At 41.1% G+C, this 18860-nt stretch overlaps 1 protein-coding gene across 7 annotated transcripts in view; it reads left to right on the forward strand.

The window, feature by feature from the left end:
* The window catches only part of ica1 (islet cell autoantigen 1), a 119695-nt gene that overhangs the window by 18609 nt on the left and 82226 nt on the right, over positions 1–18860 (forward strand). For all 7 annotated transcript variants that reach the window (XR_010017409.1, XM_063043800.1, XM_063043799.1 and 4 more), the window contains exons 4-6: positions 4150–4222; positions 5431–5554; positions 9050–9248. Coding sequence is in view for 6 of the 7 variants with exons in the window: in XM_063043800.1 (XP_062899870.1) it covers positions 4150–4222; positions 5431–5554; positions 9050–9248 (396 nt within the window). In the remaining variant the exon portion in view is untranslated. The remainder of the gene's footprint in view (positions 1–4149; positions 4223–5430; positions 5555–9049; positions 9249–18860) is intronic.

The raw sequence follows: 18860 nt of genomic DNA on the forward strand, positions 1-18860 counted from the left end.
CAGTAACTTCCTGTGGAAACACTGCCCATTTAATTTAATAATGTGCACATCAGTAATTCTTTTTAAATCATGGTGTGCAACTGCAACATTCCATTCTAAGCAACACACATCAAAGTTGCTGGTGAACGCAGCAGGCCAGGCAGCATCTATAGGAAGAGGCGCAGTCGACGTTTCAGGCCGAGACCCTTCGTCAGGACTAACTGAAGGAAGAGTGAGTAAGGGATTTGAAAGCTGGAGGGGGAGGAGGAGATGCAAAATGGTAGGAGAAGACAGGAGGGGGAGGGATGGAGCCGAGAGCTGGACAGGTGATAGGCAGAAGGGGATACGAGAGGATCATGGGACAGGAGGTCCGGGAAGAAAGACGGGGGAGGGGTGACCCAGAGGATGGGCAAGAGGTATATTCAGAGGGACAGAGGGAGAAAAAGGAGAGTGAGAGAAAGAATGTGTGCATAAATTCCAGTTGTGTTTGATCTAAGAATTTTTTTAAACATCTACCAAAATTAAACAATAATGTAAAAAAAAAGACTGAGTTCTTTGCACCTTTTCAGGTAGCAGTATAAATGGTCAACATTAACATCTGTATTAGTAAAGAATGTACAGGATTTGAGCTAATCTTTTTAAAGAAAAACTTCCAAACTGTACCACTTGATGGCGCAGTTGCAGCATCTTAGTTTCTGTGCCAACAGAACTCTCCGTTCTCAATGGTTTCAACTGTGCGATGTCCAACCCAATTTAACTCCCATCTTCTCTGACAAGCAAATCAATTCACATTTCAGTGAAATAATTTACAAGTTGTTCATTAATATAAAGGGAATTCAGAGAAGAGAATAGTGGATATGTTCCATCACCTTATAAAAGGCTAGGTGCGAGTGGTCTTAAAGCACATAAAGATGGATAAATCCCTGGGATATGACCAAGTGTATTATAGGGTATGTGGGATAAATAGGAAAGAAATTGCTATGGGAAGATTGGAGGGTGGTCTTATTTAAGAAGGGCCTCAGCCAGGCCAGTGAGCCTAACATCAGTGGTGAGGAAGTTACTGGAGGAGATTCTGAAAGATATCTGCCCACATTTGGAAAGGTGAGGGCTGATTATGAATAGTCAGCATGGCTTTCTGCATGAAGAGGTGCCCAAAAGGACTGATCCCAGTGTAGAGGGTTAGATCTTGTCTATATGGATATTTAGCAAGGCTTCTGACAAGATCCAGCATGGTAGGCTATTTCAGAAGGTTACATTTCATGGGGCTCAGGGTGAATGAGCCAGATGGATGCAGAACTGGTTTGGTGGAAGCAGTAAGGATGGTGACCAATATTGGAGAGGTTTTTTTTTTCGGGTTGGGGGCATGTGGCCTGAAGTGTGCTACAGGGATCAGTACTGGGTCCACTGTATGTCATCTGTATTAATGATTTGGATGAGAATGTAGTGCAAATTGGTGGTATAGTACATAGTGAAGCAATTTATCCGAGAGTATAACAGGATCTAGATCAACTGGAAGGTGGCCAAGGAATTAAATTGGACAAGTGTGAATTGATGCATGTTGGGACATTGAATCAGGCAGGACATGCACAATAAATAGTAGGAACCTGGAAAGTACAGTAGAACAGAGAGACCTTAGGGTACAGGTACACAGTTCTCTGAAAGTGCCGACACAGGTGGGCAGGGTAGTGAAGAAGGCATTTTGCATACTTGCCTTCATTGGTCAGGCCACTGAGTGCAAGAGTTGGGCTGCAATGTAACAACAGTATAAGATGTCAGAAAGACTGCCCTTGGAGTGTTGTGTTCTGCTTTCCTAGCTATACGGCAAAAGCATAAGACCAGAAGATAGAGAAGCAGAATTAGTCCATTTAGCCCATCGAGTCTGCTCTGCCATTTCATCATGGCTGATCCATTTTTCCTCTCAGCCCCAGTCTCTTCAGGTAGCAACCATGAAGGAAATGGCTGAAGAGCAAACGCATGTTAAACAAAAGCATTATTAATGTATTATCTTTTGCTTACAGGTCTAAATATGCTGATTCCTTTAGTTGTGCAGGTAATTTGTGGAGTACTGTGGTGTTTACACTGGTTAGGGTTAACCATATAACAATTGCAGCATGGAAACAGGCCATCTTGGCCCTTCTAGTCCGTGCTGAACGCTTGCTCTCACCTAGTCCCATCGACCTGCACTCAGCCCATAACCCTCCATTCCTTTCCTGTCCATATACCTATCCAATTTAACTTTAAATGACAATATTCAACCTGCCTCTACCACTTCTGCTGGAAGCTCGTTCCACACAGCTACCACTTTCTGAGTAAAGAAGTTCCCCCTCATGTTACCCCTAAACTTTTGCCCCCTAACTCTCAACTCATGTCCTCTTGTTTGAATCTCCCCTACTCTCAGTGGAAAAACCCTATCCATGTCAACTCTATCTTTAAATTTCATAATTTTAAATACCTCAGCCTTCTACGCTCCAAAGACCTAACTTGTTCAACCTTTCTTTGTAACTTAGGTGCTGAAACCCAGGTAACATTCTAGTAAATCTTCTCTGTACTCCCTCAATTTTGTTGACATCTTTCCTATAATTCGGTGACCAGAACTGTAGACAATACTCCAAATTTGGCCTTACCAATGCCTTGTACAATTTTAACATTACATCCCAACTCCTATACTCAGTGCTCTGATTTATAAAGGCCAGCATACCAAAAGCTTTCTTCACCACCCTATCCACATGAGATTCGGGTAAAGGTGTGGGAGGTGAGTGCTGTGGAGTACTAGAATCTGACAGAAGATAGATTAGTCTGCGTGAACAGTGACCTCCTCAGGCAGGTGCTCTTTAAGTAACACAGAAGTAGATGTATTCAGGAGAAACACAAAAATGAAAATAATAGCAGCTAGAGTAGGACACTGGCATATCAACCCTTCTTCACCATTCTGTGTTGCTATGGTTCACTCACCCCAGCCCTTCACCACTCAGTGCCAATTCCCCATTGCCCTCAGTCCCCTGATCTTTCAATAATGTATCTAGTTCCACTTTAAATACTTCTGATGATCCAGCCTCCCAGTTCTCAGACGGAATTTCAGAATTTTATCACCCTCTTGCAAGAGGAAATTTCAACTTGCCCTTGATTTAAATAATTGGTCCCTAGTCTTGAGACTCTCATAGCTACCGTTCTCCAACAACACGTTCCGGGCATCTATCACTTTGAGGATTTTGTTTAAAACATGCCTCACATGTCTCTTTTAAACATTCCCCCACCTCGCCTTAAAACAGTGATCTCTAGTATTTGATATTTCCCTTCTATGCTGAAATTGATGGAATTATTTCCCCATCAAAACCAGGATGCTATCTGTCAGTAAGTTTAAAGCACTTCACTGAGAGAGCGCAGACTAAATATTAGGAGCATATCAGCTTTCCTGTGGTACTTTTACTGAAGAGATGCGAAACGTTAAACCAAATCTGGAATCAATAACTTTCTCTCAGGGGTGAAGCTGCCTCATCTGCTGTGTATTTCCTGCAGTTGCTAGGTTAATTCAGATTTACAACATCTGTAGTTCAACAAACAGGAGAGAGGATGTCTGTTTCTGCCCTTACAACCATCTCTTCCCGCAATCCAGAAGAATTGCTAAAGATTTCAATTAATTACAGCTGATGATAAAACTGTTGATTTTTTTTTGTATAAATGTAGTTAAAGGAGATTTGATAACTCTGTTTGATCACTTTTTTGTATTATCTACATGTGCCAGTGAACTTAACTATAAGTATCCAGATATCACATTTGGATCCAAGCAATTGTAGGCATCCAAGAAATTTACTAACCTAAAGGTGACTGCCAGGTTGACTTGAGAAGTTTCCCAACAGAATATAGTCCGCCTCCATTGAAGTTTTCTATAACAGGGATCGTATCTTTTTGAGTGTGATGCATTTGTGGTGACAGATTCATGGCATCTGTTCTCATTCATTCCTGTGTGGAACAATGATAGTAAATTTGACAGTTGGAGTCATGATGGATGTTTGATGTTATTACCCCAGAGACCCACCGGAAGTATTGAAACTATTGTCCAACATTGTGATAATCCCATCCCCTATTTTCCCTTTTGCAAACCTTGCTCTCTCCCTCTCACATTATACCCTCAGTACATACAATTGCTTTCACTCTTTTTATTCTGTCTAGGTATTCCATTGCGTTCAAAGGACATGTATGGAACTTCTGAAGGTCATTGAACAGTATCAGAAACAGATTTGCTGTATGTATTCAATACATCTAGCTGAATCTTGCAACGTGTGGCTAATTGTGTTAGTATTACTGCATTGTCATTAACGTAGGATTGAATATTACAAGGAATTAGTAATTAAAACTATAATTCAATAGAAGTATTAATATAGAAACTAAACAAGGCTCATTCAGCCCAAGGAGTTGTGCCACGTTATGGAGGTCATGAGTGAACAGTCCGTCAGCTCCCACATGTGCATATTTTGTCTAATTCTAAAATTGAATGGAGTTTCTACTCGATTTCTTATTACCCTTGGTTCAGTTCACTGGGTTGGGAACATCAAATGCTGGTAATCTCCTCCTGACCAAATTCCTATTAGCCACGAATTATGATGATGGAATATTTTGAATGACCTTTTTTGCAGCAAAAGAGACAGAGGGCCACTAGAGGGCAGAACTGCCTGGAGGACTAGAAATCTTGTTACTGCAGAAATTTGCCAAGACTGGAATGAGTGAAAGTTTTCAGTCTGAAGTAATAAGGAAAAAGTGATTTATTATCTTCTTCAGTCTCAGGGTTTTGTAGAATTTCATGTAATTATTGTTCTCATAATAGCTCCTGGAATCCATGAAAACAGTGGTGTGAGAAGCAAATAGGCTGGGCAACAGGGGAAACATTTAAACTCCACAGAGATTTAAATTAATTAAACATTATGCTAGGTAATCAGGTTTTTTTTGCCCCACTTTTATCTCAGATTGTGATGACCAGTACAGAACTATTACTTTAGTACTCCCAGAAGGCCATTCTTACACATTTAAACATCAGCAAGTTATTTGCTCTGTGGCATGCAGTATCTTAATAAAATCTAGTTCAGACCTTGCCTAACGTTTATTTACAAATACTTGTGAATGCAAATCATTGAAGTACAGCTGAGGACAGAAATGGTTTTACTTTTTCTTTATAATTTTAGGAATACTTTTGCCAATGTATTTCTCCCCTGTATTCCTTGCTTAGCTGACTGCAATGAAAGTTGGAGAATTCTGCGTTATCTGGTACAATACACCAGGTGGTGCATTTACTTGGCAAGTTAATTCTGATTTTTTTTTTAAAAATGAAACAGATATTCTGCTAAAAATGTTTCTGCATGCACTTTATTCCAGGGGTGTAGGTTAGCCTGTTCTCAAGCCATTTCTGTCTAAGTTCCAAACAGCAATAAAATTAATGACTTTATCTTTCCATTTCAGTTTTGTCTCAGGAAGAAAATGAATTGGGCAAATTTCTTAGATCCCAGGGTTCACAGGATAAAACCAGGGCAGGAAAGATGATGCAAGCAACTGGAAAGGCACTATGTTTCTCCTCACAACAAAGGTATTAGAATAATTGCCATATTTAACATAAGTTAGTCTGATTGTGCTGGATGGCGATAAGGAGTTAAGGTATCCACTTCAATTGTAGGAAATACGTTTGATACAATAATTATTTAGGTGCACTTAACCTGCAGTTTATCTGCTTTCTTCTGGAGAAAATTTGATATTCTAGTATTAACTTACTTGCATATGAACATTGCCAAAGGCCATTTATCTGTCCAATCTCTATTGTGTGATGAACATGATAAGAAATAGGAGGACATCTGCCAGAAATTTACCTTTTATCTGAAACTAATAATGGTCACTGTGTTGCTCATGGATTCATAATAAATTTGATGCTGGAGTCAAATGATTTTGAAGCAATTACTTTGATTGTAAACAATTTCTTCATTTGCGGCAATGCTAATTGATTACTTTGGATTTTAAGGAAGGAAATTAGATCCCACATTCATCACTCCTTTATTCACTCAGTCTACACATCTTCCAGCAACAGCTTGGCTTACAGGTGTATGACATGATATTATATGGTGGATTCTAAACAAGCCTATACACAGAAATGGCAGATGGCTAATCCATTCTGTCAGGATAAATACACAGTCAAACTTGTAAAATGATTCAGTCATTTGTGACTGTCTCTCATATCACAAAAAATCAAAAAAACTAATTGCATATTGAATTGACTATTAAGTTCATTAAATGAAAATTAAAACACCAAGTGAACTGCATTAGATAAAAATGTAAGTCACTATAATTGCAACACCCCCACTTTCCCCAATGTTTTCTCTTTATTTCACAGCTATTCATAGCAATTCATTCATAGCTTGTCACACCAGACAGCCAGCCACTCTAGTGTTGTTTGGTTGATGTTGAGCAGGTCAGTGTCAGCTAAATCAGGTGAGAGTGGGCAGTTGCGCAGAACGTGTTCAATGTTCTGCACCCTTTCACCACACTCACAGGATTCGCTGGTCTTTAAACCCCACTTCACCATATTGTCTCCCGTCCTACAAACTCCCGCTCTCGCTCTGTTGAGAGTGCACCACTTCCGTCTGTCAAGCAGTGCCCCGTCTGGTAACATTTCTGTGGGGTCTTGCACTGTATTGTTTAGTGGGGTTCTGGCTTCTGTTTGTTGCCAGAGGTCAATCCTGTATGTTTGGGGGGATGTTCCGTGCGGTAGTTCCTCCACTGTAGCAAAGCTTTTCCTCGATTTTAGGCGATTGGAAACTGGCACATGATGATGTAGTGGGTGCCATAGGTCCGAGTTCTGTTTACCTTTTTCAATTTTTGTTGTTGTGTGAGTTTGGATCTCTAGGGGAGCAATGCTTGCAAGTCTGTAAATGATGTTAGTGGGTGTGGAGTGCAGTGTGCCCGTGATTATTCGGCAGGCTTAATTAAGAAACGGGTCTATTTTCTTCACGTGGGCTGATCTGCTCCACACAGGTGCACAGTATTCTGCAGGTGCATAGCAGAGTGCTAGGACAGTTGATCCAAGTGTGTGAGCATTAGCTCCCCATTTCGTGCCTGCTAATTTTTTCAAGAGAGAATTGCAAGAGCCAACTTTCCCTTTGAGTTTGTGGATGTGGGTGGCAAATGAGAGCGTCCTATCCAGTGTCACGCCCAGGTAGATTGGAGTCAGATGGTGGTCGAGCTCCTTCCCACACCAGAAGATCTTGAGTTTCCAAGCTGCTTCTCGATTCCTCAGGTAGAATGCACACAGTTGAGTTTTTGATGGATTTCAGTTCAGAGACCATTTTTCATAATACTGCTTCATTGCTTCGAGGACTGCTGTAAGGAGTCTTGGAAGGAGTTAGCTTGTGTTGCTATGCATAGGTCGTCTGCATAGATATACCTGCGTGTATTAGGAAAGGTTGGTTGGTCATTTGTGTAAACGTTAAATAGTAGAGGTGCCAGGTCTGATCCTTGTGATAGTCCATTCTTTTGTGGACACCACCTATTCTTAATTCCATTCATTTCTACATAAAATCTGTGATTTTCTAGGAGGCTTCTTATGACTTTGACTGTGATTTCATTCTTTAACATTTTAGATAATTTCAGTGGAAGGCCTCTGTGATTCACAGTGTTGTATGCTGCTGTTAAATCAATGAATACTGCCCCTGTAATTTGTTGCATTTCAAAGCCATCCTCAATATACTGTGTTAAGTTCAGGACTTGATCTGAACCCGGCTTGGTCTGGTGTTAGAAGATCTTTGACTAAGGGGGATATTCTTTTCAGTATGAGTCTCATAGTAATGAATGTTAATCATTGGACGTGGGCAAATCGAACCCACTGGACGGCGGCGGGATGTACGTCCACTCCTTAAGGAAGTATCAAAGTGTCAGGTGGCTTACTCCTGCTCCCAATCCTTCAGTTTTTTATTCTCTTCTAAGTTCAAATTACGTTTAGCATTGTGCCTGACAGGCAACCACAAAACAAAGAAACCCAACAGAACCCTTTTAAAAAAAGAAGAAGATTGTCACAATTGCAAAAAGGGGAAGAATAAACAAAGCATGCAAACAATAAAGAAAGCAAACAGAATTCAGAAAAAAAGTGAGCGCATAGACACAAGGCCCAGAGCAGCCCGCAGCCTCAGCGTCAGTTCAGTGCAGAGCCAAGAAATTGAGCAGAGCAGTGAGCAGAACTGGATCAACCCTCGCCTTTGTTCCTGACACCCTGCTTTTTCAATCCATCTAGCCCGGTGTTTAAATCATCTTTGCCTGTTGCATCAATACGCTCTGGGTCTGGACCCCACCTCCACGTTTCAGCTTGTAGGGTATCTAGACAAATTTAGTGGAACTGTACAACTTTGCTCATGTGCATAGTGAGTCTGCAGGCTGGTGTCAGCAATAGTGTAGAAAGTAAAGGAGAATCTGGTTCCCTCTGTTCAAGATGTTGTGGATGCAAACAGTCCTTAAGTACATGAACCTGTGAATTGTTATTTTGAAACTATTTTCTATTTGTAGCATGAGGTAGTGCTTAGTACTGATACAAGTATGAATGCTATAGAATTGATATTTTCTAAATATTGAATTTGCATCTTTAATATTCAATTTTACTTATGTGGTTGAAACCTATCAGCTGTAGTTTTTACATAAATCTCCTTTTCTCCTTTATGAGCAATTGATATATTTGATTTAAATATATATAGTAGGTCACATCTCCCAATCTGCTCAAACCTTGTATCTTGGATTTCAAACCTATTATTGAGTTGCTTCCAATTGTACTCTCTTTTTTTGCCCCGTTATCATTTGTTTCTCCCATTCTGACCACATAATTTCCATACTAAGTAATTGGGTTCTAGCAAATCAAAACATAAGGATGAAATGGGTTGTTCATAAAATATGTAGACAGATGCATTAAAATCTCATTCCCAGAATGTTTTGATTTAACATTACAACAGCACCAGTTAAAGCACTGAGAAGAAGAAAGCTGCTTGCTGCCTCATGTTAGAGGATGCAGGTGAAATAAAATCACTAATTGGCTGTGATTCTTCTGACTCAGGCTGGCACTCCGTAGTCCTTTATGTCGACTGTACCAGGAAGTGGAAACTTTTAGGTACCGTGCCATTTCTGATACCTGGCTGACAGTGAATCGAATGGAACAGTCTCGCACGGAATACCGGGGAGCACTACTCTGGATGAAAGATATTTCTCAGGAGTTGGATCCTGATGTGTATAAGCATCTAGAAAAGTTTAGGAAGGTAAGAACTTATTGTGTGGTATATTTAGTTAATGCTACCTTTTAAATAAGGACGCCATCAGAAAAATAGCTGTAACAGGACACTTTGTGTTACTATACTAGTTGCATAAATGGATCTACAAACAATGACTGACCTAGATGATTGGTTTTGGAAATTTCTGTTTTGGACATGTGGTTAGATCTCATTTTTCCCTAAAAACTGAGCTTTTCTTTTTCATATTGGTCTCGCATTATTTTACTGTTGCAGCTACGTAATCTTAATTGAATTCTGGCACAAACACTAATGTAAGCGTTTGTACATTGAGAATTGTGCACATGGTATATGGCAGTACTTCCTTGGCCTTTGGAAATTTGATAGTACACAAATGCTACAGTTGGCAGTAAATATGCTGTACAGTAAGCGTGTACACCAGATCTTTAATGAAATATACTGCTGACTTTCCTAACTATGAAGAAGATGTAAGTTGCAACACTAGAATAATTTGTGCTATTCTCGTTTCTTATTCTCTATCTCACCACGATTGTAAATTCCTCATTTCCATCAAGACACATCTTATCTGTTCTCTGGATTGTACCAGGAGGCAGGAAGACCCCCATATATCTCATAATAATTATTTAGTGTTTTCTAGGGGTCCCTAGAAGAAGGGATCACCAATGAGCATATCTGTTCACTGTGGATTGAACCCGGGTACAGTCAAGTTGGCGGGGTCTGGCCTGAGAGCGAGGAATGAGCCAATGTTTGGCCATTGCTGGAATGGGCTTGGCAATTCGTTGTGGCAGAACCGAGGGGAGGCATGGCAGAGTCAAGGAGGCGGGTCCCAACTCCGGGTCTGAGAATAAGGAACAACCCAAGGGATCCCCATTTTAAGCACCAGGCTGAATTGGAAAGGTCAGGTACGGACTGAACTGATGGGGTTGGGTTCGGGCCCAAGATATCGCAGCTGCAGGTCCAGGTTCTGAGAGCGAGGCATGGCCCGAAGTTTGGACAATTCAAGTGCCAGGCCAGATTGTAAAGGTCAGGTTGTTGGGGCCAGAGGCAAGGGACAGGCCAGTTCAGTTCGCTGCTCCATGAGGTTTACTCGTCTCTGCACTGAACTGAGGCTGCGGCCTGCAACTAACAGGCTATTGGATCAGCTGCAATGATGTCTGGCTTCTTGGCTGTGGTCTCACTTTCGTGACCTTCAGTTGTTTGCCTGCTTTTGCTGTTTGCGGAATTTGGTTTTGCACATTGGGTATTTTATGGTCTTTTATTAATGGGCTGTATTGGGTTTCTTTGTTTTGTGATTGCCTGTAAGGGGACAAATCTTAAAGTTGTGTAAGAACATAAGAAATAGGAGCAGGAGTAGGACATCTGGCCCATTGAGTCTGCTCTGTCATTCAATAAGATCATGGCTGACCTGGCCATGGATTCATCTCCACCTGCCTTCCTTTTCCCTATAACCCTTAACCTTCCTACTCTGCAAAAATCTATCCAGCCTTGTCTTAAATATATTTACTGAGGTAGCCTCCACTGCTTCTTTGGAAGCAGTTCCTCCTCATCTCTGTCCTAAATCTTCTCCCCCAAATCTTGAGGGTATATCCCCTAGTTCTAGATTCACCTATCAGTGCAAACATCTTTCCTGCTTCTAGCTTATCTATCCCTTTCATAATTTTATATTTCTATAATATCTCCTCTCATTCTTCTGAATTCCAGTGAGTACAGTCCCAGGCGACTTCTCTCCTCATGGTCTAACTCCCTCATCTCTGAGATGAACCTGATGAATCACCTCTGCAGCACCTCTAAAGTCAGTATATCCTTCCTCAAGTAAGGAGACCAAAACTGCACACAGTACTCCAGGTGTAACCTCACCAGTACCCTGTACAGTTGCAGTATAACCTCCCTGCTCTTAAATTCAATCCCGCTACTCTAGCAATGAAGGCCAATATCCCATTTGCCTTCTTGATGCTGCAATTTTTAACCATTTAAATAATAATCTGCTCTTCCATTTTTCCTTCCAAAGTGGATGACCTCGCATTTACCAACATTGTATTCCATCTGTCAGATGCTTGCCCACTCTCTACAGACTCGAAATATCTTCTGCACAATTTGCTTTTCCACTTAATTTAGTATCCTCATCAAACTTAGATATACTATACTTGGTCCCCACGTCCAGATGGTTAATGTATATCATGAACAGTTGCGGGCCCAGCACCGGCCCCTGTGGCACACCACTCACCACTGATAGCCAACCAGAGTAACACCCATGTATCCCAACTCGCTGCTTTCTATTAGTTAACCATGCTAATACATCACCCCCAACTCTGCATTCTTAACTTATGGGTAAGTCTTTTAGGTGGAAATCCAAGTAATTGATGTCCATCTGTTCCCCTCTATTCCCTGCATTATATCCTCAAAGAACTCTAGTAAGTTTGTCAAACAGGGCCTGCCTTTGCTGAGTCTATGCTGCGTCTGCCTGATGAATCCATTTCTTTCCAGATGCTTCACTATTTCTTCCTTAATGATGGCTTTAAGCATTTTAACAACAACAGATGTTAAACTAACTGGCCTATAGTTACCTGCCTTTTGCCTACGTCCTTTTTTCTTTAAAACAATGGCGTGACATTTGCTATCTTCCAATCTGCCAGGACCTGCCTAGAGTCCAGAGAATTTTGGTAAACTGTCACCAAAGCCTCTACTATAACTTCTGCCATTTCTTTCAGTGCCGTGGGACGCATTCCAGCAGAACCAGGGGACTTGTATGTCTTCAGGCCCACAAGTTTGCTCAGCGCTACCTCTTTAGTGATAGCTATTGTATTGAGCTCTTCACCTCCCACTGTATCCATAGCATCTCTCTTTGGCATGCTAGACGTGTCCTCCATCGTGAAGACTGACACAAAATAGTCATTCAAAGCCTCTGCCATTTCCTCATTACCCATTATCAGGATATTGTGTACAGTGTACAGACTTTGATAATAAATCTACTTGTGCTTTGATATTTTTATTTGCTGAAATGGAAATGAAATTGAAGCTTCGGTATTCCTTGAAAGAGATTTTCATGGATGCAATGTATAAATGTATTTTATCGGTTATGTCAAAATTCAGTCATGAAAATTGGGTAAATGTCGTTCATAGAATTTCCGTATATTCCAGCCCGGGGTCCCATTCAATCCAGCTGGTTTCACCCATATTCCCTTTCTCTGTAATCTTGCATTTTTTCCAACATATATTTACCCCATTCGCTCTTGTAGTAACGATGGAACCTCCTTCACCAGCTATGGTTTTTTTACTCATCATTTTCTTCTCCTTTACTTTATACCTGTGCTTTCATGTTCTTATCCTTCTACCAATGGGAATAATCTCCCACTGTCTAGATTCCATAAGACCATAAGACAAAGGAGCAAAAGTTGGCCATTCAGCCCATCAATTCTGCTCTGCCATTTTATCATGAATTCCTCTTCATTTTATACACCCTTCGTTTCACATCTGCCCTTCAAAGACAGTAGTCCCAGACTTTCTATCTTTATAACTGTAGTTCCTCATTGAAGGAACCATCCTGGACCTTCTCCTGAGGCTCCACATCCTGAAGCTACATCAATGTTTCATTGCTTTTTTTTTACCCAATGCCCCAGTTGTTAAAACCAACGATTGACTATGCTCTGAGCTACTTTTGCTGCTTGAGCTTCTTTCAAGTACACAGATACCCAGGTCCCAATACTGTTTCATTCCTTTCAGAAATATATTTAAATGCTGAATTATCTTTCCCTATTCTTCATACCAGAACACATCACCTCATAACTCTTGGTATACATTCACAAATTAGAAATTGTAGCTGCACCCATTCACCATGACCCTCCGTCTGTTATTTAGTCAGCTTACTATGCCTCTTTTATGTCATATTCTTATTAAACTACGTTCTTAAAATCATTGATATGTCTGTTTATATGGTACCTTATTCAAATGGTTCTGCAAGACAATGTGTCCTATATTAATTGTAATACTCTCTTTAGTTTTCCCTGCTACGTCACCACTAATGATTACTGGATCATGGCTGATTCAGTCTTCCTCTCAGTCCAAAACCCCTACCTCCCCTCTCACCCTGCTATTCCTTCATACTCTGACCAATCGAGAATCTATCAACCTCTGTCTTAAATATACTTGGCCCCCCACAGCTGCCTGTGGCAAAGAATTCCACAGATTCACCACTCCCTAGCTAAACAAATTCCACCACATCTCCATTCTAAAAGGATGCCCCTCTATTCTGAGACTGTGTCCTCTAGTCTTAGGCATTCCCACCATAGGAAACTTCCTCACCACATCCACTTTTTCAAGGCTTTTCACCATTTAACAGGTTTCAATTAGGTCACTCCTCGTTATTTTGAATTCCAGTGAATAGAAGCCCAGAGCCATTAAATGCTCTTCATATGACAAGCCATTCAATCCTGGAATCATTTTCGTGAACCTCCTTTGAACTCTCCCTAGTTTCATTCTTTCATAATGAGCCCAAACCTGCTCACAATACTCCAAGTGAGGCTTTATAAAGCCTCAACATTACATCATTGCTTTTATATTCTAGTCCTCATGAGATGAATGCTAACATTATATTTGCCTTCCTCACCACAGACTCAACCTGAAAATTAACCTTTAGGGAATTCTGCACAAGGACTCCCAAGTTCCTTTGCACCTCAGTTTTTTTTTGTAGTTTCTCTCCATTTAGAAAATAGCCAACCCTTCCATTTCTTCTACCAAATGCATGACCATGCACCTCCCGACACTGCATTCCATTTGCCATTACTTTGCCCATTCTCCTAATCTGCCTCTCTACTTCCTCAACACTACCTGCCCCTCCACCTATGTTCATATTGTATGCAACTTTGCAACAAAGCCATGAATTCCATCATCCAAATTATTAACATAAAAATTGGCCCCAACACAGATCCCTGTGGAACACCATTAGTCACCGGCAGCCAACTAGAAAAGGCTCCCTTTATTCCCACTCTTTGCCTCCTGCTTTGTCCTTAAAAGTCAGATGCATCTATGTGAGAGAATAGGACCAATCAAGTGTGACAGTGGAAAAGTGTGTATGGAACCGGATTAAATAGCGGAGGTACTTAATGAATACATTGCTTCAGTATTCACTACGGAAAAGGATCTTGGCGATTGTAGGATTGACTTGCAGTGGACTAAAAATCTTGAGAATGTAGATATTAAGGAAGAGGATGTGATGGAGCTTTTGGAAAGCATCAAGTTGGATAAGTTACCAGGACTGGACGGGATGTACCCCAGGCTGCTATGGGAAGCGAGGGAGGAGATTGCTGAGCCTCTGGCAATGATCTTTCCATCATCAATGAGGATGGGAGAGGTTCTGGAGGATTGGAGGGTTGTGGATGTTGTTCCCTTCTTCAAGAAAGGGAGTAGGGATAGCCCAGGAAATTATGGACCAGTGAGTCTTACTTCAGTAAGTTGATGGAGAAGATCCTGAGAGGCAGGATTTATGAACATTTGGAGAGGCATAATATGTTTAGGAATAGTCAGCATGGCTTTTGTCAAAGGCAGTTCATGCCTTACGAGCCTGATTGAATTTTTTGAGGATGTAACTAAACACATTGATGAAGATAGAGCCGTAGATATAGTGTATATGGATTTTAGCAAGGCATTTGATAAGATACCCTATGCAAGGCTTATTGAGAAAGTTAGGATGCATGGGATCCAAGGGAACATTGCTTTGTGGATCCAGAACTGGCTTGCTCACAGAAGGCAAAGAGTGGTTGTAAACGGGTCATATTCTGCATGGAGGCCGGTGACCAGTGGTGTGCCTCAGGGATCTGTTCAGGGGCCTCTTCTCTTCGTGATTTTTATAAATGACCTGGATGAGGAAGTGGAAGGATGGATTAGTAAATTTGCTGATGACATAAAGGTTGGGGTATTGTAGATAGTGTGGAGGGCTGTCAGAGGTTACAACAAGATATTGATAGGATGCAAAACTGGGCTGAGAAGTGGCAGATGGGATTCAACCCAGATAAGTGAGAGGTGGTTCATTTTGGTAGGTCAAATATGATGGCAGAATATAGCATTAATGATAAGACTCTTGGCAGTGTGGAGGGACAGAGGGATCTTGGGGTCCGAGTCTATAGGACACTCAAAGCTGCTACACAGGTTGACTCTGTGGTTAAGAAGGCATACAGTGCATTGGCCTTCATCAATCATGGGTTTGAGTTTAAGAGCCGAGAGGTAATGTTGCAGCTATATAGGACCCTGGTCAGACCCCACTTGGAGTACTGTGCTTAATTCTGTTTGCCTCACTACAGGGAGGACATGGAAACCATAGAAAGGGTGCAGAGGAGATTTACAAGGATGTTGCCTGGATTGGGGAGCATGCCTTATGAGAATAGGTTGAGTGAACTCGGCTTTTTCTCCTTGGAGCAACGGAGCATGAGAGCTGACCTGATAGAGGTGTATAAGATAATGAGAGGCATTGATCGTGTGGATAGTCAGAGGCTTTTCCCCAGGGCTGAAATGGCTAGCATGAGAGGGCATAGTTTTAAGGTGCTTGGAAGCAGGTGGAGAGGAGATGTCAGGGGTAAGTTTTTTATGCAGAGAGTGTTGAGTGCGTGGAATGAGCTGCCAGCGGAAACGATAGGGTCTTTTAAGACCTTGGGTGGCTACATGAAGCTTAGAAAAATAGAGGGCTATGGTTAAAGCCTAGGTAGTTCTAAGGTACGGACATGTATGGCACACCTTTGTGGGCCAAAGGGCCTGTATTGTGCTGTAGGTTTTCTATGTTTCTATATTCTATGTTTTTATTTGTAAGTTTCTCTTTTTGCCATTATGGGCCTCATTCATCAGTGATACTTCTACTCTTTATCGGTTGTAGAATATTTATATTGACAACTAACAACTACTATTCTTTGCGATCACATCTGGAAAATGTATCCTGTGGTATTTTGTGGGCATTACAGTAGCATAGCAGTTAGTGCAACACTATTACTGCTTGTGGCATTCTGGAGTTGGGAGTTCAATTCCAGCACCATCTGCAGGGAGTTTGCACATTTTCCCAGTGAACACATGATTTCCTCCAGGTAACACACACAAAAAAATGCTGGTGAATGCAGCAGGCCAGGCAGCATTTATAGGAAGAGGTACAGTCGACGTTTCAGGCTGAGACCCTTCGTCAGGACTATCTGAAAGAAGAGATAGTAAGAGAATTGAAAGGGTGAGGGGGAGATCCAAAATGATAGGGGAAGACAGGAGGGGGAGGGATGGGGCCAAGAGCTGGAAAGTTGATTGGCAAAAGGGATACAAGGCTGGAGAAGGGAGAGGATCAGGGAATGGGAGGCGGAGGAGGAAAGAAAGGGGAAGGGGAGCGCCGGAGGATGGAGAGCAGGCAAGGAGTTATAGTGAGAGGGACAGAGGGAGAGAAAAGAGAGAGAGGAAAAAAGGGGGGGATAATAAATAAATCAATAAGGGATGGGATATGAACGGGAGGATGCCCCTCCTCCCCTTTGTACCCCATCCCTTATTTATTTATTATTTTTCCCCCTTTTTTCTCTCTCTTTTTTCTCCCTCTGTCCCTCTCACTATAACTCCTTGCCTGCTCTCTATCCTCTGGGCTCCTCTCCCCCTTTCTTTCTCCCTTGGCCTCCTGTCCCATAATCCTCTCCCTTCTCCAGCCTTGTATCCCTTTTGCCAATCAACTTTCCAGCTCTTGGCTCCATCTCTCTTTCAGTCTTTTCCTATCATTTAGGATCTCCCCCTCCCCCTCCCCCTCCCACTTTTAAATCTCTTACTAGCTCTTTCTTCAGTTAGTCCTGACGAAGGGTCTCAGCCTGAAACTTCGACTGTACCTCTTCCTAGAGATTCTGCTTGGCCTGCTGCGTTCACCAGCAATTTTTGTGTGTGTTACTTGAATTTCCAGCATCTGCGGGTTTTTCTCGTGTTTGCGTTTTTAAATTTCCTCCAGGTATTCAAGTTTCGTCCCACAGTCCAAGGACGTACAGGTTAGTAGGTTAATTGTCCTTTAATTAGGTTAGTGTTAAATAGGTAGATTGCTGGGTGATGCAGCTCTTTGGACAGGAAGGGCCTGTTCAGCACTGTTTCATTTTTTCTGATCTAATTTTAAAAATGTCCATAAAAACTGGAATATCAAGATTACAACCAACGTGCAGTAGTATGCAAAATGTATGAGCGTTGTCATTGCAGGATTTGATATCATAGATGGATCATATTTCTCTTGTGTAGGATGTATACAAAAGGTTGTTTCCAAAATAAATTTTGAATATTGAAATTACATTACTTCAATTAATTTCCCTTCGTTAAGAGTATTTAGGAGTTCTGAAGTTTTTGTCCCAGACATTTTTAATTATGCTGATAATAATGATTTCTGTATTAAAATTATTTAAAATAAACTTGAATTAGTATATCAGCACAGATCAAATTCATAGATTTCAGGGATACAAATAGAACATTAAAAATATTAACCCTTGCCTGTAATCAACATTTAAATTGTGGGCATATTCTTAATGATGAAAATTCTCTGATTTAAAAAAAAAGTCTTGCATTCCCACTGCTGCCTGTAAGGAGTTTGTACATTCTCCATGTGACTGCATAGGCTTCCTCCGGGTGCTCTGATTTCCTCCCACAGTCCAAAGATGTACCGGTTGGTAGGTCATTGTAAATTGTTCCACGATTAGGCTCAGATTAAGTTGAGGGTTCCTGGGTGGCACACTTCGAAGAGCTGCATGGACCTATTCCATGCTTTATCTCAATAAATTAATAAATAAACATCCATTTCCTGCTTGTATAATAATAAATATTTTATTCTTCAACTGTCTATATAAAAACAGATCCTTTAATGGTGATTTTTGATATTTAGCATACAAATCTAGGGGTGTCAATAAATCTGCAGATGTTTGAAGTCTGTTCAAAAATCACCAAATACACTCAGTTAGGTTAGTCACATCTGAGGAAGGAGAAGCAGTCAATATCCCAGTTCAAAAGTTCTAAAAAAACGTTTATCAGGGTGCTTTTTTAAAAAAATTGTTACCTGATCAACTAGACATATTATGCATAGACAATTCAGAAATTGTCTTGCCACCCTTTCCTCTCTTCATCTACCTTGTGTTTTCATTTTGTTTTTATTTTTTTTTATAGAGAAGTTGTTAAATATTCAGAATCAGGTTTATCAGTGACATGGGCCATGATGTTCATTGTTTTGTGACAACAAGAAGTAATTTACTTGGGACAGAAAATTTCCCCAAGGTATATGGGAAATCACTGAGGATCATGCAAAAGCCTCCTCCAATAGCCATAAAAGCCACCTCCAGTAGTCCAGCAAATTTAGTCATTTCTGGATCTGTGCAAATACAACAGAGCATGGGTCTATTCATATGTTGAAATTACCCAACCACTCAACAAACTGCAGAGGGCCATTAAGCACTCGGATAAGCCTGTAACTCTTAGTGAAGAACTGAAAGCCTCCTGCTTCTCAGCTTCCTTCCAGCTCCCTGTAATCTGTTTTCAGGACATACTCCCTTTTGCTCCCTATAGCATTAGTACCAACATGTACCACGACTTCAGGCTGCTCACCCTCCCTTTTCAGGATATTGTGGACGCATTCAGAAACATTGCAGATCCTGG

This window comes from Mobula hypostoma, chromosome 3 (assembly GCF_963921235.1).
Source record: "Mobula hypostoma chromosome 3, sMobHyp1.1, whole genome shotgun sequence".
NCBI classification, from domain to species: Eukaryota; Metazoa; Chordata; class Chondrichthyes; order Myliobatiformes; family Myliobatidae; genus Mobula; species Mobula hypostoma.